This window comes from Astatotilapia calliptera, chromosome 2, assembly GCF_900246225.1.
Source record: "Astatotilapia calliptera chromosome 2, fAstCal1.2, whole genome shotgun sequence".
Lineage (NCBI taxonomy): Eukaryota > Metazoa > Chordata > Actinopteri > Cichliformes > Cichlidae > Astatotilapia > Astatotilapia calliptera.
The window spans coordinates 30,453,748-30,476,251 of record NC_039303.1 but is presented as its reverse complement, the minus strand read 5'-3'; the positions used below and the strand labels follow the sequence as shown (position 1 = coordinate 30,476,251).

Here is a 22,504-nt window from a genome sequence, read left to right as displayed (position 1 = left end):
GACATATTTTCCCTGCTGATACCATGTTTATCAAAAAGGATTTGCAAGAAAGCACCTTAATTTACTCCGCTATGGTATTCAGTTTGTTTTTGAAACACAAAATATGTTGACAGCAGAGTATTTTGTTTAAAATACACAATTTTATTGCACATACAAGAGGGATCGTGAGGGCTCACACACTGTCATGGGAAAGCTTAAGAAAATGCAGGGACAGAGCATTTTGCGCATAAACTGGTTAATTACTAAGTGTAGTATCATCCAGGATTGTATTTGGTGGCAACTGTACAGCCATAAGCAGTTGAAGGACGCCCTTGTGAGATCAGTTGTTAAGCTCTAAACTGCTGTGAACAAAGCAGGTTGTGAATGCTCTGTGTGTGTGTGTCTGTGTGTACAAAATTAATGTCCAGATGAATGCTGTTTGCAAAAATTTCTGTTTATCTACCAGTTGTGCTATGCTTTTACAAATATATTGTTTCCCTTTGGGAAAAAAATCTTCAAAAACTCATCACCCTTAGTGACTCATTTTGTATATTTTGTTAACCTAAATTTAAAGTTTAGCACTAATATTTGTTGATTAGGAGGGCAAGTGTGGCCTGAATGCTACAGAACACCTATATAGATATTGAAATGATTGTCTGATATATTTTACATGATTAAGTTGAAGTGTGCTGTTGGTATTAAGAAAGAGATTGAACCTTTTCAGGTTTTTTTAAATTAATTTTTCTGGTTATCTTCCTGTTCTCTAAAGCTTCACATTGTGTTGTACCAACACAGCACTCACCTGCACAATTTGTGCAATGGTAAATTTTGAAAAACAACAATTCATTGGTGCCTACTGTATACATTGTATATTGATACTCAACATTTAAACAGGCCAGTCATTAAAATGGATTGACAGGTCTGTTCTTAGTTTGCACTGGTTCACAAATGTATTGAGTGTTTACTGTGTGAGAGAGGAGTCAGTTGTTTGTATTTCAGTGAGTATGCTGTATGTGTAAACTGATGCCCGCTTGTCAATGCCACTAAGTGCATGCGTTCGAATGCACACGTGTGTAAAGATCCTTGAAACACAATTGAGACTGCAGCAAAACACTTCCATTTTGGATGATAATAAAGGAGAGAATCGATTACTCTGTCACTCAGGGTTGACAGAAATTTTAATTATCTGACAAAGGCTGTCAGTCTTCAATCAGCTGTGTATCACATTGTCTGTTAATGTTTTCTTAATACAATCTGTACTTTCCCTGTGAAATCCTGATGACTCAGTGAGCAAGCTGTGTGTCCAGACAGTTCATCAGCTTGTTTTCCCATGATATCCTTCAAGTGCTTCAGTTGTTGCTACATTCAAATTATGTCTGTCCAGCATCCAAAAACATAGCATTCAAATTAATTTTTATATTCCTTTGTTTTTCACATTCATTTACATTCCCCTGCTTATTGCTGTAATTTATCCAAAACTGTTATAACGATTCATTCCCAGCTCGTACATCTGTCCATCTGTTGAAATAGCCACTGAGCCAAGTGACAAACTGTATGCTGTCTAGAGTGACAATGCTTCATCTGTCTGCAGCAGATTTGTTATTGAAAAACACTGTCCTCACTGTCAGGCGAAACGTAATCTCAAATTAGCCAGCAAATACTGGTTTCTGCAAATTTCACCTTCTTCCTCCCAAGCAGTCAAGAAAGTTTAACAGCCTCTTTTGTCCTCTTCTCCCTCTTTATCACATTTCCTTTTTTTTTTCTACCTTGTCACCGGTGTACAGGGCTCAGGATTGGTTACTGTGGAAAATGTGCCATTCACAGTCCATGTTTTCTGCTCAGAAAAGATCACCTTCTGAATTTAAACTTAAGCTCAGTGCACACCCACATGCTTTACTCCGCAACATCTTGGATCCCCTGAAATATAATCCGCTCCTGCACCTGCTGCCCAGAAGGCCAGTTGTGGCTTTTCCAACTCTTAGAGCTTAGAGCCACCAGAAACACTTCTTGCGCAGTTTCTTGACCCGTGCCTTGGTACTGGGGCGACTGGAGGATGCCGGGGCTGGCGTCGGCTTGGTCAGAGTTGGTGCAGGCACATCATATTCCCCCTCTAGGGCCTCTATAACCCCCTGGAAACGTCCCTCCTGCTGTCTAAAATCATGCTCCACACTGGAGGAGAGAGAGAAATGGAGAAGGCAGTTGAAGAGGAAGGAGACAAAGATGAGTGAGAAACATTATAAGCATGATTTAGAGACTGAGCTAATGTGAACCAAGCCAGATGTTTGTTTGTTTTTTAAATTCAGTTCCTTTCTCACAAAAAGAGAATACCGTAAATGTAGGGGTTAAAGGGAGATAGTGAACAGCTGTGTAAAACAAGAGGAAGTCTACTGGGCAGAAAGAGAGATTAGAAAGAGAGGGGTTTAGAGACAGCTAAGCTAAGGTGACCTAGTGACATCAAGAAATGCTGACAACACCTTAAATACTGTCCATAATGCAGTTTTTATGGAGGTTTAAACTCATATGTTCTTAATTTTGGTGTACGCGCCATCAGCCCACACACTCTTTCACACGTGTCTCAGCTCAGTACTCTTTTCACATCTATAGTATTCTTTTGCACTCATGCACCAGTAGATCACAGGCTGGTGAGATGAGAGGAGTGGGAGGAGAACGAAAAAGAGAGTAGGAAAGAAGAAGAGCATTTGCACAATGGAGGAGCTAAAAGAAGGAGCAATGGAGGAACTTTTTTACTCTTCTATGTTCAAAGCAGACCCTCGTGGCTTACTTTTTCTATGCTCCCATTCCCCCTCCACCCCTCATCTCGCTTGTGCTCTTTTCCCCTCACCATCTCTCTGAAGTGCCCATCGCTGCAGGTCATAGTGTAGCAGACTCTGAGTTTCTCCCTCCATTTGGTAACTTGTGTGTGTGTGTGTGTGTGTGTGTGCGTGTGTGTGTGTGTGCTGAGCTGGATTATATGGGTGGAGCTACATAGGGTCTGGCATCTGGAGTTAATGAGGCACATGATGAGGCAGGCAGATCGGAGACGACTACCAGTCCTTCCCTCTTTTTGTATGCCAGCAAACAGACACACACACATGCGCGCGCGCACACACACACACACACACACTCAAAAACATATAATATACAAACACAGACGTGCTCCCCTGCCATCTCCATACATCTTCCTCAAAAGCCCACGGCTGAGTGAGAGTAAAAGAAAAACATGCAGAGACTTATGAAAGAAGAAAGGAAAGAGACAGAATCTTCGGGGAGATCGAAGGATGGCTAAATGAAAGAAAGGCGACCTTTAATAAAACAGGGCAGAGAGGTCACTGCATAGTAAAAGAGGAAACAAAAAAAGACAGGGAAGTAAAGAAGGACAAGATGAGTGCCACTGGAGATATGAAGAGGGGAGGGCAGCAAGGTCTCGGCTATCCGAGAAAGTGCGCAGTGATGGAGGGAGAGACGGAATGAGTGAATATAGGAGAAAGTAAAAGCTTGGGTGGGCACAGAGGAATGGAGATGGCCGCATGAATAATTGATAAAGAAGATCTACCGAGACACATATACACAAACAAAGCCACACAGCATACATATAAAGAAAGATAAAGGATGGCACCTGCCCCACATCCACTTACGGTACAGTGTGTCTTGTTTTAGAAACTAAAGCTTTTTCCATGTCAGGTCTCTCTATACGTCCCCTTGTCTCAAAACCTCAGTATAGCTCTCTACCTCTCTCTACCCATACCTATTTCACTCCCTCACAATTTTTCGTGGATTTACTGCACAGCTGCGAAAGCTGCTATTCTTAATTCGTTGTGTAAGCTGTCACCTTCAGCATCTTTTTACGTGCATGTATGACTGCGTGCTACGGCGTCTTTCATCCCTGTGAGACACAGCTAAACCCAAAACCTTTATGTTTTTAAAATGAGGTGTAACATGTGGAGATCAGGGCTAAAGTTTTGGTTTGTTTGCTTAATACATCTGTTTAAATTTGAGACTTGTGTGTGTATTAGAATACTTTTAGTTTCTAGGTGCGCATATGTGTTTTGTTCTGCTTGTTTCAGCTGTTTAAGCTTTGGGAGGAAAAACAGAGGAGCTGTCAGAAGTTCCTCTCCCTCTTGTCTCTCATTGTAAAGATTAATTAAAACAGACGATGGCAAAACATCTTCAGGCAGTCAGCCCACGTCAAAAGCTCTTTTTTTCACCACAGATCATTAGGATGAATGTTTTAGTCCCACACGTAATTCATCCTCTGCCTGGGTGTCTCTTATGCCATCTCCACTCCTCTTTACCCAGAGTCCTCTAGGGTTTTGATAAGGCCATTATTGTCCAATCAAACAAACAGAGCTCGTGTAGTTGTGACTTCTCTGTGTGTATGTCACAATAAATATGCTGATTTTCTTTTTTTCCACCCCTGTTTTTGAAACAAACTCATACTGACACGAGAAGAAATATGACTAGGCTGGAGAATCTGCCTTTCAGTCCAAGTCATTAACATATTTCAAAGCGCATGAAATATATTCTTTTTTTTGTTTGTTTGAAATGTGTATGCACATGAATCAAATAAAAGTTGATTTCCCTTTGTGCTGGATTAATTATCCTGTTTGTATTTGCATGTGTGCAATTAAGACAATAAGAAAGTAGAGCAGGAGAGAAAATCTTAGAAGCTGAGAAGAGAGAAAGGTGGACTATAATAATGTGAGACGTGCATACACCAGAGACCAGGATTGTTCCAGGTCATGTAAAGTATCTCCCCAAAATATTCGAAAGCCTCACATTTTGAAGACTTCCATGTCTGGCTAATGTTAGACATTGTATGACTATGTAATGACACGTTTCTTTGTGCAATGTATGCTACTAGACTACTGAGGGGGTTTATTTGTAGTACAAGAAGATAATAGTATGTTTTGTTCTGTAAACACTAATTTTCTGCTAATTTTATAAACCGCTAATATCTAGGTTTAGCACGTTCAGTTGTTCTGCTTGTCTTCCATCAAGTTTTCACAGTCTGCGTGGAAATGCTTCTGAAAGTGCTTATTTAGTCAAACAGTTCAAAATCATTTTTGGAAGTGTTTATGTTTTTCTGCTTAAGTGAATTGTTGCATAATGCAGGTTGTCTTGTCATTAAAGCATTTGCAGTAGTTAATCAGGCTGTTGTATAATTACTGTCAGTGTTTTGCAAGGCTGAAGTCAAATGCCTTGTTTTCTCTTAAAAGCAGTTCCCATTTAAGATATTCCACAACGTGGAAGATGATTCTTTACTGTGTGAACAAAGGAGCTTGCATATAAGTGCATTTGTCTCACTATGTAAAGTAGTGGTGGAAATCAATGTGTGTATATATGTGTGGATATGGATGAGCATGTTGCCATGTGGCAGCTTTCTCCCTTGGTGCTCATTGCTACTTACTGGGATAAGGATTTTGCTGTGTTAATTAGGATCAAGGGAACAAAAAATGAGATGAGGGGAAACAGAAAACTGGATGCAAAGAAGAGATTAACTGACAGAGAAATGGAAAGTCAAAACAAGAGCGAGATGCAGAGGTGGGGCTGCTTTGAGGCAAGTAGCTTTGAGAGTTAAAGAGAACTGAAGAGGTAAAGACCCCGCAAAACTTGTCTTTATCCCCTCGAGGCCTGCGAGGGAGATTTGTATGTGATTGTAAACAAGCAGAATTAACTTCAAGCCTAGCTTTGGTCTGTAAATACTTCTTTTCTTTTAGTTTTATCCATGAAGCTACATGCAACCTACATTTCCAGCTTATGTGAGCAGTGCAGAGAAAGAGTAGAGGGTGAAAGTGGGGCACACTGAGGTGATTAGAGCTTTGGCGATTGACAGACAGAATGAGGCACAGATGTAGACAGGAGTTTGTTTAAAAAAAGAAGAAATGACAGAGATTTTAGTGGCATGTAATGGAAATGTTTATGTGAACATTTGTGAGAGAGAGAAGGAATATGTGGAGCTAACAGGAGGATTAAAGTACAGTATGCGATAAGAGGCAGTGCAGTTCTGCAAGTTGCTGAGGATCTAAGAATGCAGTTAGTTATTTAGGTCAGTCAAGCATGATAACTGGACTGATCATTTAGATGTTGAATTAATATCCTTGTTTGCACAGAGCATTATTTTGTGTGTAAATATCCTCCCTTGGTAGAGCATCTTTCACTAATCTGCAAAGTACAGCAAGTATTAATTTTAATATTTATAAGAGCAATCACTCTTAGTTTCTTTTTCCTTATAATAGTGTATGGTATGAGTGGTACAATAATCAGAGTGGAAGAAAAGGGCAGCGACAGCAGGGTGTCAGGAAGAAAGGGTAATGAAACAAAAAAAGCTGAATAAGTGATAAAAACCTGGAAAGGCTGAAGAAATAACAATGGGAAATTGCATCCTACGAGAGGCATGCAGTTTTACAGAAGTTTCATGGCTATTTCTAAAGCTCCAGGTAAGAATTAGTTGTCATTGGTGTGTTATATAATACAGTAAGCTCATTATCTTTATTAGGTTACCTGTAGATGATGCAGGCTGTCTTTTGGCAGGTGGGGCAGTTGTTTATGTCCTGACCAGTTCTGTATGAGCTGCGACTGCAGAAACAACAAATGTAAAACGTTTACACACATGAAAGCAGTTTGACTGAACAGAGCCGTGAATGCTGATGGCAGTTACACGTCTGGTTTTTAATTTTTGCTGTAGTGTTTTGATTGGTAATGATCTAAACAAAATTCTATGTAGGCATACAGTGCATGCGTTGTTTGTTATAATCCGCTTAAGTAAACCACTCTGATATATTTACGATTGCTTTAATCATTAGCATATATGATTTTTAGATACGCTACTTCAACAAAAAAGGAAAGAAATCCTGCCAAGCTTCAACAATATTCATTTTTGTAATAGTGAAAGATTATTTTGCACAAACAGCAGGCTGGGCTTTTCGTGGCGGTGTCACGCTGGTGTCAGAATTGTTATTTCTCTCTCCATGGACACGTACCCAGTGCAGCAACAACAGACATGCTGTCTACGTGTTGTCAAAGGGCACAAAATAGTTGTGATGTTTAGTGCATACAATGTGCCCCAGTAACACTATTCAGGACATTACCAGGATTGCCCCAATGGTTGAGTACCTGCCTGTTTACTATTCTATGCAGGAAAAAAAAATTGCAGCAACTGTCTTGGTACATCAGGTTTTGAGCCACACGTCACATAGCACAGATATTATTACCTTAAATTAGAGGCATAGTGAAAGTAAGCTTATTGTCTTTCATTTTAGATGGCTAGTTTGAACAGCAGAGCACACATGCCAACTGCATCAAGGCTGAACAAGACTAAAGAGACTACAGAGCCAAGGACACTGTTTACATGTTAGAAAATAAGCTGGAATTTAAAAATATCTGTTAGGCTTGTACTGCCTGCCTCCCAATTAAAATACTTTATTTTGCCAAGGTATTTTGGCTGGCCTTCAGTTGAACCATTTAGAGAAAAAAGTAACTGATTTATGTCAATAAAATTGACATTTTAATTACATGGAGTGAGACTGTGTAACTGGCATCATTTTTCTCCCCCACCAGTCTTTATCAAAGACGACAACAACAGCATGAGAAGACAAGTTTTTGCTTCAGGAGAGAAACGAGACAAGGAGCTGAGCACAGCGACAACCTTTTAGCTCAGCCGACACTTTTATCACAGCAGCCCACTTAGAGTCCTTTCATTTCTGGCACAGCACCAGATTCATGCAGTCCCTCTATTACTTGCTGCTTCTCTTAATGTTCATTCTTTTAATGTCTTCCTGTCTTTCAATAGCTACCCTCTCTCTTCTGTCTGACTTTCAGTCTATCTGTTTTTCTGTCACTCTTAGCATGATACATGGGCATCCTCCCAAAAAAGCCTTTACACACAACAGAAGCATGAATGCACATTATACAGCAACAAAGATGGGGTAAGACAGCTGGAATACTGATTTTATGTGTCTTATTGTGCAGTTTAAAGATTAATTGCAAGGTAATCTGAAGGGATTAGACTGCAGCCAGAGACCTCTCTTAACGCTGGACAAAAATAAGGAGGGATGGGAGAGAATAAACCATGTACACAGGGAGTTTAGGTGATGATGGAGAATCATCAGTTTTAGGATAGTTGAGAGGTAATGGTTATGGGTGGGGAAAAAAGGTGCAGACTTTAACTTAATGGTGAAATGGAAGAGGGTGGTGAAGAGGTGAAGAATAGGAAGCAAAACAAAACAGTGTGACAGCAAAGATCTGACAGCAGGGAAGAGTGATGGACAGGTTGTTGGGAGAGGAGAAGGGGGGAAGATGAGAAGGCACAGGAGTGATTCACAGTTGTTAGTTGAAGATATGATTCATACTTTACGGTGAAGTGTGTAGCGAAAGATAAGGAGTGGGAAGGTATTAATTAAAAATGCACCAAAGAAAGGTGTGTGGCTGATGGTGAAGAGAGGGATAAATTACTAAAAGCGGGTTAAGAAGCAGTGGAGAAGAGGGGGATTTTTGAAAGACCAGCTGTTATGTGTGGAGGGAAGAGGAAGAACATGTGGCCAGGGAGGAGGAAATTAAGAATCAAAGATTTAGCAGGGGAGAGAAAGAGTAACTGATTAGTTCTGTTTGCTTAGAAGTAGTGTCTGTTTGGGGCTACATGCTCTCAAACTCAAAGAAAATGCAAGAAAGCCAACGCTGACCTCCTGCTGGTAGGTATCAACTCTCTCCAAACATGTGTACACACATTGGATCTCCACACTGGTGGCATTTAAAAATCTAATATACTGTATTGAAAGCCTGCCAGCTATAAAAACTTAAAAGTACTCTGTTATTAATCTCTTTCACTCATAGTGCACCCTCTCTTCTACCCCTCTTTCTCATCTTTATCACCTCCCTCTTGCTTAAACATTTGCTCACGCGGTGAATGCCTCTACCACTCCTTTTACATGTGTTATCTCTTTTTATCACTCCCTTTTTCATTCTGTCTTGACATCTATGTTTCTTCATTTCACACTTTATTCTCAGATTATCCTCTTCCTTTCCTTCTTACCTTCTTCCATTCCCCTATTTCCCCTTCTCTCTTCAAGTTATTTTCCTTCCTAAGTCCCTTCTCTCACCCTTCAGTGAAGGCTTTGCTCTTCTCCAAGTCTTGAATCACGTTGAGAAGCACCTTTATCTTCTCCTGATTGGACAGCAGGTTCTCCTCCACACTCTGCAGCTGCTTCTCCAATCCACGTGGTGCTTGTACTGCATGTCCGTCCAGAAGTCCTCCCGGTGCCCCATTGCATTGTGCTTTCATATGAGTCTTACAAGGCAGAGTGTGGTCATCGAATGATTTGCTCTTCTGATTTGTGTAGTCCTTGAGTTTGATCCGTTCTAAGGATCGTTTCGGTACGTTTGTGGTCTCCTGGGTTTTGTTTTGCGCTACAGATGTGGCTGGTTTAGACTGAGTGGATAGAGGACAATTTTTTGGTGGAAGAGGTGGGGTGGTGCTAGATTTTGAGCTATTGTGACAGGAAGGAGCTGGAGACTTCAAAGCAATACGGGCTACTGTGTTCTGATGTGACTCTTCATCAGTGCGTTGGCCTTGAGCCACAACTTGACTGCGTTCATCATTTGAGTGTGATTTTATCACCTCTAAAGTTGGCGTGTGTGTTTGTTGTGTATGCATGTCAGCTGTGGTCCTATCTGTGTTACTTTGTGTATCTGTTGTCTGCGTGGAGGAGTCCTTGTAAGAGGTAAATTCTGCAGAGTGTGGCCTCATGTGCTGCTGTGAATCTTTGGCTTTGTTCTGAGTGTGTGTTGCGTGGTTTGAGTGTGAACTGTGCGCTTTTGGTATAGTGTGCGACAGCTGTGATAATTGAGTAGTCTTTACTGATGTGTGTTGCTGTGTGTTGGCTGTGTCTGTTTTTTTGGTGCAAGACTGGGAGTTCATAGTAGCAGAGTCTTTCCTTGACTGATTAGGAGCCACAGGCGGTTTCCGTGGCGGATTAGGTAAAGTCTGGCTAGCTGTTATTTGATTAACTGCCCTCCTGCGACATGCACCAGTGCACGGCGAAATCTGAGATCGTCTCCTCCCACATGTCCCACAAAGACGAGGCGGAGAAGTCGTCATTAATCTGCAGGGCCGAGGTGGGGTGGCGTGCACAGTTGTACAAACGCTTACTGTCTTTAACACCGTGCGATGACCCTCCCCTCGTAGAGACTGCACCCTTCTCCTCTCTTGGGCAGGCTCCTTACCTTCTGTGGCTTCACTGCAAACCCCTCCCACCACATCAGAGGCTACCACACTGCCATTTGTGTACCGAGCTGTCCTTTTACCTCTCGTGTCCTTTGGGTTTGTCCGTATGTTTTTGATCTGGCAGTAAACTCCACTGCCTGATCCCTGTGACCCCATGTCGTCCTGTGTCAGGCTGTTGATCTCGTTTTGAGATGTCTCTTTTGACACCGGCAGACTGTTGCTGTCACTTCTGATAACTCCCCCTGCCTCTGCTGTTGTTGTTGTTTTGTCTGTTGCCATGGTGAGGAGCCGAGGTGTGTTGGTTGGTTGGCTGCTGTGGCGTTTGATGGAGGGGAGAGTCCGAAGTCTGGGAGATGTCTGCACCCCGACACTGCACAGTGGGCCCCATCGCCCCCCCGCCAGGGGAACTCCCAGTGCAGGGACTGGATTTGTTGGGTCAGCCACCCTCCTGCCCATACTCCTCTGGAGGCTTGCTCAGCCCCCTGAGGAGCTGAAAGGGATGGAGGCAAGCAGCGACATCAGCCGCCAGCAAGATTAGATCTAAGCGCAATCCAAGATGTTTCCAGCTCTTGTTTACCCAAATTAATTTATGTGAAAGAGTTTTTAGGGAGCTGGAGAAAGGAATTCAATATCCAATAAAGCTGTAGACTCTCAACTTTCTTCCATTAATGATCTTATTACTTGAGCTACTTCCGACTGGATGACACTGTCAAAGCTTTTCTCAGTTTCCAACCAGAGGCCCACAGATGATGAGTTGGATTGCTTTTCTGGGCATTGCTGGTTTGTTCTGGAGAGAGGAAAGAAATAAAGGCAATGAATGATAGAAACAAAGGTAGAAACAAGAGAAACTGGCAAGAAATAGTCAGACTGGCAAGAAGACATAGACATTAGGCACGTAAAGCACCGTGTAAAAGCTTCGACCTTGACTGAGAGCATACACTGACCAGATCAATATAGGTCTATCAAGTTCTTATTACCCTAGCAGGTGGGTGAGAGTAACAGTGGCAAAACTTTAAATCCCATCAAGGAGAATGAAAAGACTATAGAATATGTTCAGGGTAGGTTATGGGCAATTGCATGTTTCTCTATAGAGTTGGGAGTTGCATACAAATCACAGGAGCTATAGATCCTGTCAATTTAAAAATGCTGCTTAATTCTTTTATTAAGTGATCTAAGGAGCTTGGATCACTTTAATTTAATTTAATTTTAAACGTTACAACACATTTAAAATTATTTTTTCTTTCTTTACATTCCATAATAGTTTGTAGACTTATAACTAATCATTTGTTATCATTTGTCGTAAAAGCAGTTTGGAAATGTTTCAAATGAGTTAAGATAATTTAATAATTTTGTGATCAACTCTATAGCATTGTTCCATGTTTAATGTTTCTTTTGTGTCTAGTAATCTATACAGACATTGTGCCCTTCGGTCTATTTTAAATGTTTTTTTTACTTGATTTTTTTTACAGGCAGGAAATTTAATGTTAATCCATGACTAAATTATGTTAAGGTCTTATCTTTGTTTTGTGTTATTTTGCTTAGTCTAAAATTTTTGCATTGATTGGGAGAGAAGCAAAATTAGCCATTTAGTCTTTATCATTTCAGATCACTGACTCAGTGTAATTCAGTGGCGCACTGTGTCACTGCGATTAGCTGATGAAACTGGGCCAGAATTCTATTATATTTACTGTTTTTTTCCATATCAGGATTTTGGGCTATTGCAGGAAATATGGGCAGGGTACATCAAAAAGAAAAAGACAGATAAGGAAGAAAAAAGATCGCTATTTAAATAACTTACCCAACTGGTACTATATTTAAGAGCATGGAAAAGTGGATGCAGGAACATTTGTCTGGTATATTTCGTTTTAGCTAATGGAGCTATGCTAATTTGAGCTAATGTAATTACACACAGTTTGGCTCTTGAGGATAAATGGCAGTGCAGTGCATTTGCTGTCTGCACAGAACTCAAGCAACAATACATTTTAAACTTGTTGCAGATCCAGCTCATATATTGTAGAAAATTTCTTTTTGTCCGCCTGTGTTTAAAAAGTCAGTCACCGTCCACCTTTGATCCCTCACTGCCGCACACAAAGCTGGTCTGCAGCTGGTGTGAGGTAATTTGTCCATGAAATTAGGCTTGTGTGTGTATCTAGGCTGAAATCTTTGTGTCTTCGTTTTTTCTTCTATCTTCTATCTTCACAAACAACGTTGTCACTCTATTCAGCCAGTGTGGGGTGCAAAAGCTGGCTGCATACACACACACAGACACACACACGTAATCAAACACACACAGGGAAGATGAATGGCTTAGTTTACACCAGCTGGTGCAACATGTCACACAGATGCTTGCTGTATACGGTCAATTGTGGAAAAAACTAAAAGATATAGAGAGAGAGAGAAAGAGGGAGAGAGAAATAAATCAGCTATAGCCATGTTCACCTAATAGTGTAAGAACCCATGAGATTACAAACAAAAAAATCTTCTATTGTTTCATTATTGTAAAGAATTCTTTCTCAGGGTTTTGAGAAGTTTTAAAACAGCTTGTTGGCTCTGGCACTGTAGCAGGTAAAATTATGTGCTCACTAGTGGACAGGTAACACATCCTAACTGCAGTGAGCCTGACTGCTACTCTAATATTTCATATGTATTCAGAATGAGAGGCTTGTACCCATTCACTCATACCAATGCCCTGTCATGACCTAAGCCTAATACCCCATGCTGTTTTGACTGCACAAGGAGAATAAAAATTGACATCTTAGCCTTTTCCCCCCCTTTTTCCCTGACAGCAAGTGTAATTAAGGTTGTCAGACTCTTTTCAGTTTTCATTTAAAAAAAATTAAATATTAATACTGATGCTGGTGGGCTTGCCCATGAGCTGAAGTGCTGAACAAGGAACAGTTTAAATTTAGACTGTTCAGCCTGCATCCTGCGTCTGAAACTTTCTAGACATAGAAAACAATAAGTGTCACACAGTGCACTGCATTGCTTGAGAGCTTCAGTGACAGTGGTGCTTTGAAATGTAAGGTTTCTGCATAAGGCATTAAAGATCAAAGGATTTCTGTTTCAGTGACATATTGCTCCTACTTATATAAATATCTTGACAGTGTGTTTCGCTTGTGGAGTGTGACATTGCCAGGGAGGGGTCTCGCATTATTGACAGCCCAGACTGCTTATTATTGTTTACTGTGCTAACTGTGGTAATCACTTTCCTGGAGTGGACGACTGAAGCTTTAACTTATATTTCATGCGTCCCTTTTTATATACAAAGCAGGGCACAGCGACTGGGTGAATGAGAAAAGCACTGAGATTCGTTGTTTGCACAAACAAATTGCAGATGATGATGGCATTTCTGTGGTGAGAAACAGATGGAGAGGGAAAGCAAGAAGAAGAGAGCTAGCCGGTGTTTGTGTGTGCAAAAAAAGAGAGAAAGAGAGAGAAAGGATGCATATGTGCGTGCATATGTCCCCATTTGTGTGTTTGATTGTGTTTAAGAGCTGTCAAGCAGCTTGTCTTGGGATTCAGACTGAGTGAACTAAAGGTAATTCCACTGCAGCTGACTTGCCTTTCCATCAGCAGCCTCATCAGACAGCAGAGCACCTGCTGCAAGTTTTTTCTTTCTTTCTTACTTTCATCATTTTGTGTGTGTTCCTTTTTGAAGTCTGACTCTTCACCCCTGACCTGCATGATGTCAGGCAGAAAGTGACACCATATCCTCAGAAATCCAGCTCACACTCTGTGTATCTCAGACTCTCTACCCTTCTCTTTTTCTCAATCACTTCCCCCTCTTTTAAATCTTAAAGGATAGCACTAACCTCGCATCCCTCTTTCATCACTTGCTGTGTTTGTTGTCACACTTTCCCACTCAGCACCCTCTCTTCCATCTCTGTCATGCAACCTTTGATTTTCTCTGTGCTTCTCTCGCCTCCTCTTTGTTCTTTATATATAAACATAGTCTCTCACCAACATTTCACCTCTGGCTGTGCAAAATAAACGGGGAGGAGAAAGGGAGGAAACATTGTCATCTGGGGGATAAAGGGGAGGCAACTGAAGAGGATAACAGGGTAGACGCCGGCACAGGCAGGGCTGACAGGTGGCCAGGGGATGACAGCGAGAGAACAGATGTATTAGCAGAACTGTGGACAAGATGAAGGACTCGCGCGAGCATTTGTATGTGTGGGTCAGCGGAAGAGATGTGAAGGCCTAATTTTCTATAGTTGCTTTAAATCTCCAATCAGTTTCTCCTTTCATAATCTGAATGACTTTTTTAAAAGATAAAAGTAAAAACAGAAGACTGGAGGAGAAGGAGGAGGATGTGTGAAGAGACAAACTTTAAAGGAAAGGAAGAAAAAAAGATCTGGGATGCCACACACATTGCTTGCCAGTAATCAATGAACACCGCAAGTGTGCTTGAGCATCTGTCATCACGCACACAGACCATACAAGCCTTTCAACACCGCAGGGAGTTTCTTGACAGGGTGCAGCCTTTTATGAAATCTGTTTATACATGCAATGAGTTTAATTTGCCAGTCGGTGGGTTTGAGCTTTTAAAGCATTGTCTATGACACAGGCAGTCTCAGCGATGCCCTGCATGTTTTTTACATGTGTCTGTGAATGAGTGCACACCCACGCCTTTGCAGTGGTAACAGAGCGCTGAATGCTCCAGCGAATCGAGTCCCCTGTCGTTTCAAGGTGAGTCTCATTTTTCAACTGCCGATTGACGGGCCCTGTGTGTGTGTGTGTGTGTGTGTGTGTGTGTGTGTGTGTGTGTGTGTGTGTGTGTGTGTGTGTGTGTGCAAGCGTTTTTAGGGAGACTGAGAGTTGCTTTACTGCTCTGTAATCACACCACCCCTTTCAGTTACTATCTCTCACCCACTCACCACCAGAACAGAACAAACGCAGCACTTTATTGGCCCTTTGAGACGGGGCACACAGTGCATTTTGTGCAGTTCATTAGGCTTTTTTCCCTCCAGCCACCGTTGTTTGGGTTCAAGGCAACAAAAACATTTCTCTGTTATATATTGCCAAACCTTTCTAATCTTACACCTCTGATTTAACATGTGTTTGAAACTTAAATGGTAGGCAATGTGTTTTTGGTGCCACTGGAAGAAAAATCTATAATAACCTTTCAGCATATTGTAATTCAAAGTGTCTGAGAGGAAACAGACTCCTTCACTTTCTGTTAGCTTTGTTTTCAGGATTTTAACAAGTCTACTCCTCAGAGAGAGACGTTGGTTGATCACAGATCTGTTCAGACAAGAACCGGCGTAGTATAAAGTTGAACAAAGAGCAACATTGTAAGATGTAGCTCTGCAGTGGGTTAAGCGCAAAACTTTCAGCTGGAAGAGTGGGTTCTAAATGTCACATGAAGCTTAAAAGTCAGCATTATCCTATTTCTATTCCATGTGAAACACCTGCTATTTAGTGTGGACGCCCTATGTCTGGTGGGAGGGACTTAGAACAGTGAGGTGAGAGCTGCATCTTCTTTCTTCTTCTTTTTCTGCCTCCTGCAAGTTTTATTCTATCAGAGACCTTTATGAGAAATAATTTCTGTCCATTTCTTACAACTGTTATATTGGATAGGAAGATACTTTTTAGACATTTAATATTCTCGCACGTATAAATCAAATAAAACTCTGTGCGGAGGCATTTTGTATGGGATAACTGCAGGAGATAGGATTGCCACACCTGCCATTTAAATATTTGAGCACCTTGTAAGACCATCTCTCTGACTCTTTGCTACAATAAGCAGACAAGCTATCAAGCAAGATACTAAGCTCCCCTCAAAGAATTGTAATATAAAAATATAAGTTTGTTCAGTATCTTGCATTGCTTTTATTACTTTGCCACAATATTCTTTTTTTTTTCAGTTAACTTTCTTCAAAATGCAGGAGATGGGGGAAAAAAAAACAATCAATATTTAGTATGAGCGCCCTTGTCCGTGAAACCACACCAGTTCTCATTGGTTCACATTTTTCAAAGCAGTTAGTGTGTTCCAAGCATCCTAGAGAATTTGCCACAGTTCATCTGTGGATTTGGGCTGTCTTACTGTGTTCTGTCTCCTCGTTTAATCCCAGGCTGACTCCATGATGCTGAGATCAGTGCTCTGTGGGGGGTGTCTGTTGCAGGACTCCTCTTTAGCTTTGTGACAATACTGTTTGATGCACAGTACCCTATATGTACCCTATATATTTTCTGTTTGTCTGTAGTTTTCAAAATGTGAAGTCAGCCTCAAATTCAATATGATGATATACATACTGTGTCTCTTTGTGTTTGTTTGCATTTTTAATTAGTGATTTCACCTTTGTTAAGTGTCCCAGTATAACACTTCTTCCGGTAACTCATAGAAAAATGAATCCGGTATTAATCATCAAAATAAAAAAGGACATATACACAGCTGATTCTGCAGCCGTTGTCATTCTGCATTTTAATTGAGAGCAGCTGTATTTTTTAGGAACAGTGCCCATAAATTAGCATCTCAACTGGAAAGAGGGAAGTCACAAAAGGCTAATGTTCATACACAAAAAGCCAAACATTTCACTAAGCCAGCAAGTAAGGGTCTAAGTGAAGAATTGTTTTGGGAAGATTGTGCGTAATATTAATGAGAGAGTAACTGAGATACTCAGGTTCCTCTTAAAGGTATGCAGTGCAAACTGTGGTCACTGTTGCTCTCCAAGCAACACAAAAAAGATGCAAAAGAGGACTTAATTGGGGTTTTTATAGACACACTCAAATCCCAACCACTTCACAAACAACAGGAAAATGGAAAATGCTCTGCGGCGCCCTGTGTACTGAATTTTCATGAAAAATTTACATTGGACAAACTCTGTGTATATGTACTTTGCGTGTGTGTGTGTGTGTTTTTGTTTCTGCATGTTTGGAATCAGAGATGCATAAATTAAGCAGAAGCAGAAAATAAATTAAACAGAGAACTGAGAGGCAGACTTCCCCGCACGTCTGTCTAAGAAGAAACTCAGATAAGGCAAACAATGTCACTAATTGAAAGTAAATCTGAAGGGTTTTAGTCTGTTCAGTGCATGAACACTGTAAACAGACACTGTAAGTCATTACAGTCTTTTTTTCCTTCTCAGGGACTCCCTCTAGTAGAGGAATGAAAGGGTTCGTATCGATGTTTAAACATGTCTACCTTCGGTCGTGGTGCAACCCCAATCAAAAGGCACGGCACGACGACACAAAGTGGGAAAAACAAAACTGATCTCATAACAATGGATTTTATTAAAAACTTGTAGCCCTTTCAGCCCCTACTCCTCGTGTATGTGGCAACAAATAGGAAATAATTCAAAGCAATGTTCTTTTCCAGTCAGAAAGACCCCAGAGGAAAAAAAAGTCAATTCGGTTTTAATGCTGTAAGCTTATTTATAACCTGTTAGGAACCTATAATAAGAAAAGGGCTGCAATACATTACAGACCAAGAGCACATTATTGACAAATCCATCTGGCGATTTAATTCATTTGTTTTGTTGTCTGCTGGAGTAATGTTTGCTGGTTGAGCAGCGGGGCAGAGAAACCAAAGGAAAACGGCATATTTATGAGATATTTAGCACCAAATACTTAATAATAGGAGATAAACATGATAGAGTGGAAAACTAGACCGAGTCAGCTAAGAGGGGAAAACAAAGTGTTTGAGTTAGAGGAGACGCCACAGATGCACTACTACATAAAAATCTTATCAGTGTAGCTAATAGGGTGTGATATCATCAGAGGTTTACATTTTTGCTTTTACTGTGTACTCTTCTCTCTCTGAGCATTTTTTTCTCCAGTCACCTTTCTTTTCCCCTTGGTCACCTGTCGTCATCCTGATTACTACCTTTTGTCTTTGTACTCTTTTTATCATCTCATTGTTCTCTTCTCTTTGATATCACTCATCCTGCCTGCACATCCCATCCAATATCTCCATCATTAACCCCTAATCTATTCCTCCTCCTCTCATCTCTTCATCTTGTTGCCCCTGCTGCCCTCGCTCCCTTTCACACATCCATCTTCCCACCATTCTGACTTTTGTGTCCTTTTGTCTTTCACCGCATCTCATCTGTTTCTCATCACTTGTTCACAGTGTGTCTGGTTAGCAGAGCGGCTAAAGTGTCACTGACATGCACGTGCGGATGCACTGACAGATGCACAGACACACACACATATAACTTCATGTGTGCATGCCAGTACATACTTCTTTGGATTCCTCTTTCTGTCTTCCTGTTGACTGACTGAACCTTTATTTCTTTATTTCTTTCTTTTTATTTCTTCTTTCTTTTTTTATTTCTTATTTCTTTATCTCCATTATTTGTGAACCTGCAGACACTGAATGTGATAAAAGTCAATGTAGTTTAAAGCTACCTACTGATTAGGTTTTCCCAGTGTATAATTTTAGATGTAATTCCTGTACTAAAGTTGTTTCCAATATGTGAACCTGTATTTGTGCATTTACTACTAGACACATAAATTACTTTCTGTATAAGTCTATACAAGTTAGAAGTTATTACCAAATAAATGAAGTCCAACTCAGGAGTGTTACAAACAAATCAGGCCTAGACATATGCAAAGAAAACATGTTTATATGTAAATAAAGAATATGAATTCATAAAGCACATTGTTGAAAATATTCAAGAATCTTTGAGAAAGATTTCATTGGTCCTGAATCAAATTCCTGCCTTCACACATCAGCTATTCATTATTATTTTTCCCAGAACAAGAGCAGAGAAAAGCGTTAGCAACATTCTGGTGCATTCCTAATAACCACGACAGGCTCTTTGTGAAGTGGCATGCTAAAATTTGGACATTCCTGAAAATATTGCATATTATGTTAAAGTGAGAAGAACTGAGTGCAACCACTGCAGAAAACAGATAAAAATTGGGTTTTATTCAAATATGGATGTGGTTTTCAGGGGGTTTTATCTGCTTATTAACTTTTCACGAACTGATAATATGCTGCTCTGGTATGTGTGCTTGGTCATTTTTGTGCTTTTAAGGTTTCATAGCATCAGCGGTTCATTAGACTTTAATTGACTCAATAGAAAGAATCATCATTGGGAGTCCAGAGCTTGATTCATTCTTGATTCATTGATCCTCTATTTCAGATTTCATGGTAACACCAGGGCTGACTGGTGATCTGAAAAATTACATTTTACTTTTACTTATGAGTTTGAATGCTGTTTAGAAATCCAATGCACCCCGTTCCTTTAAGTGGTGGCTTTTGGCCCTTCATAAAAGACCCAAAAGAGTCCCAGCTTGTCTTTGACATATTTATTATTTCATTTAGGTGAATAGGGCATTTTTTTAAAGATAAGTTTTACTTAAGGTGTTTAACTTAGGTTAAACAAGTGTTTTCCAATGTCAGTGACTAATGATGTTAGAATAGTAATACTTGTCTGAATATTGACAAAAACTCTTTTCTAAAAAAACAAAAAACAAACTACCAGCTTGAAAATTCCACTTTCTGAAATAGCGGTAATGAAAATGCAAAATTTGTAAAAATCAAGAAAACTTTTTTATTTTATAAATCTGTACATGCTGGGCAAAAAGGAAAAGCAAAACCAACACATGGCAACAAAAGGCCTACAGGACGGTGCCGCAGCAGAAATGCACTGTTTCAATGTGCAGACATGATGCACAAACAATACCCATGTAGAGAAGGCAGAACGGGGAAAACGTCCTTCATTCTCACAACAAATTCAGCATCTTAAGTATGCAAAATAACATCTGAATAAGTCAGTCTCAATTTGGAAGGAAGTACCGAAGACAGATGAAGTTCAAATTGAGCTGTTTGGCTGCAGTTATCGAAGGCATGTGTGGAGAAAGGAGCAGCATTTGATGAAAAGAACACCTTGTTAGCTGGAATGACTCTTGTTTAGGGTTGTGCAGTAGCTTATGGCAGAGGAAACACAGCATACATAGAGAGAGGAGGAGTTCAAATATTGCGCAAGCAGTCAAGAAAGTCAAACTGAAAACAGATTCCCTTCTACAGCAACAATAATGACTCACAACACAGTACAATTAACTGTTTTTGGCTAAACATCCCACACAGCAGTAAAAGCGAGTAATTTAAATTTAATAAATTTATTCAACAAGTGCGGTTATTTTGCTGTAGCCCTGTAGACATGTCGCTGTAGGACTAGAAACAACATTATTTTTCTTTTCATTTTTCAACTTGTTGATGTGTTTGTGCAAGTGAAAGACTGGACTGTGTGATAGTGTAACACATACACACACGCACACACATACAGATATGCACAGATTGTGATCCTGATTTATGTTATGAGGTTATATAAATTTTGCACACAGGTCACATAAATCCACACTGTCTCAGTTTGAGATGTCTGTATACAGATTTGATCGTTTTAAAACAAACGCGCGCATACACACAAACACAGATGCATGAGGTCAGCATTAGTGTATAAAGAGAAGGGTTATTGCTTTATAATCCCACATTAAAGCTACACTAGCTGTCCCGATGATTGGTTCAGAGGCTTTTAATATTAGTCGGGCAGCAAAGACACACACGTATTCCCATAAACACACAGGAATGTTCGGAATCGTTGTTAAAGGAAAACTTGTAATTAATATTGCATTATGAAACACACTCACTTAAGCACACACAGACGTATTCATGTGAATCAAATCCTACTGTGACAGATGGATGGGATTACTCACCTGCCACACACACACACACACACACACACACACACACACACACACACACACACAGCGTATCTGCTGTCGATACTAATGCAGTGATCATACTACTTTTTTCTTCCTTTTTTGCAAAAATACACTTATAAGGTTTCCATAAAACAGATAGACCGTCTGATATATAAATACACTTTTAGCAGAGGACTGACTCTGTAAGGAATGAGACATCCACCAAGCCAAAATTTGTGTGTTTTTGGATTGTTTGTTTGTATGTTTATCTATGTAGCCCAGAGGTTTAACCTATGGATTTTTTTCCTGCACTCCAGTTAGCTCTCTGGTGCCTCCTTCCATAAAACCAGTTACCTTCATTCAAAACCTTAAATCTTAAATGAGCATCTTTGAAAAATAAAGTATTTGCCTTGGGCTACCAGACCAGAAACATTCCTCAGATGGCCATAACAGCGCGAGAAGAAAACATGTTAGGCTTTTATGCTATCACTCCCCTATACACACAAACGCACACACACACATACACTTAACTACATATACACTCAGTGTTATTTTTTAACAAATATCTTTGCTCTTGCTTTCTTAGTCACTTACCTTTTCTTATCATCCCCTTTGGTCCGCATGCTTCTGTCTTGCCCTGGTTCTGTGTGTGTATCACTCGTGTGTGGTAGTCCTTTAGTGCTCAGTAGAGCTCTCCTCCGATTCTTTACCACTCTATCTCTCTCTCCGTCTCATTCTGTTGCTGCTGATCCTCGTATGCTCGCGGAGCCCAGTGATCCTCCCTCCCTCTCTCTCTCTCTCTCTCTCTCTCGCTCTCTCTCCCTCTCTTTTTCACACACACACATACACTCCTCTCTCCCCCTCTTTCCCTGATCAATATTTCTGCCTGCTTCTCTTTAGCTCTCATGTGCTTCTCAAATATTCTCACTCATTTCTTAAGTCATCCAGTGTCATGATTCGCTTTATTTTTATATATTGGTGACAAATCTGATGTCATGCCCTGAATTTTGTGTCTATGTTTGTCTATGTGCCTACATTGACCCTGGCACAGTAGTAGACCCAGTGAAACTTTGGCAGTGTGCTCCCGGGAGTCGAGCCAGGACACAAACAAACACACATGCGTGAACACACAGAAGCACACACTCGTGCTTCTACCACTCACTTTATTTATACCTTTGCTTTTCTGTGAGAATAAAGTCTAGCATTGCCTTGCTAACTCGCTTTCTCTTTCTCTCTGTTTTGATTTTCTCCTTGTAGTTTCACCTCACTCTTCTATTTGAGCTACAGTATTTGGTCACTGTCCTCTCTCTTCTTTGCCCCACTTTCTCCTCTTCATGCCATTCTTTAGTGTTCTTTCATCCTCATTTTTCATACTCCCCTCATGCTCTGTATTTGGCTGTCCCACCACTCATCCTCCTTTAAGCTTATTGTCTTTCTTCCCCTGCTCCCATTCATATGAGCTGAGAATGACACTGCTTTCTTTCTTGTGGCAAATAAGGCAATTAGATAAAATGAAAAGAAAGTGAGATTAAACACCATATGACATCGGGTTTAAATTATGCTTAATGATGAATGCTTTGTCTTTTGAGCCTTCCAGGAATTGTGTGTGTGCGTGTGTTTGCATGTGTGTGTGTATAAATTAATTTCTTCTTTTGT

The 22,504-nt window shown here is 40.4% G+C and overlaps 2 protein-coding genes across 2 annotated transcripts in view; one reads left to right on the top strand and one right to left on the bottom strand.

Annotated features, from left to right (window-relative positions):
• Positions 1-22,504, top strand: part of dock2 (dedicator of cytokinesis 2) — a 97,643-nt gene that overhangs the window by 48,697 nt on the left and 26,442 nt on the right. The window lies entirely within an intron of this gene.
• insyn2b (inhibitory synaptic factor family member 2B) lies at positions 121-21,625 on the bottom strand. The gene is made up of 4 exons (XM_026194539.1): positions 21,443-21,625; positions 9,075-10,985; positions 6,481-6,555; positions 121-2,148 (listed from the first exon to the last, which is right to left on the bottom strand). Exons 2-4 carry the CDS (start codon positions 10,652-10,654, stop codon positions 1,965-1,967), a joined length of 1,839 nt encoding a protein of 612 aa, XP_026050324.1. The 5' UTR covers positions 10,655-10,985; positions 21,443-21,625; the 3' UTR covers positions 121-1,964.

Excerpts from the sequence above, each read along its gene's own strand:
- insyn2b (XM_026194539.1), bottom strand. The coding sequence starts at position 10,654 with ATGGGCAGGAGGGTGGCTGACCCAACAAATCCAGTCCCTGCACTGGGA. Across the intron at positions 6,556-9,074 it reads AGCAAAGCCTTCACTGAAGG|TCGCAGCTCATACAGAACTG; the intron begins GTGAGAGAAGGG and ends TTGTTTCTGCAG. Across the intron at positions 2,149-6,480 it reads ACAGCCTGCATCATCTACAG|TGTGGAGCATGATTTTAGAC; the intron begins GTAACCTAATAA and ends TCTCTCCTCCAG.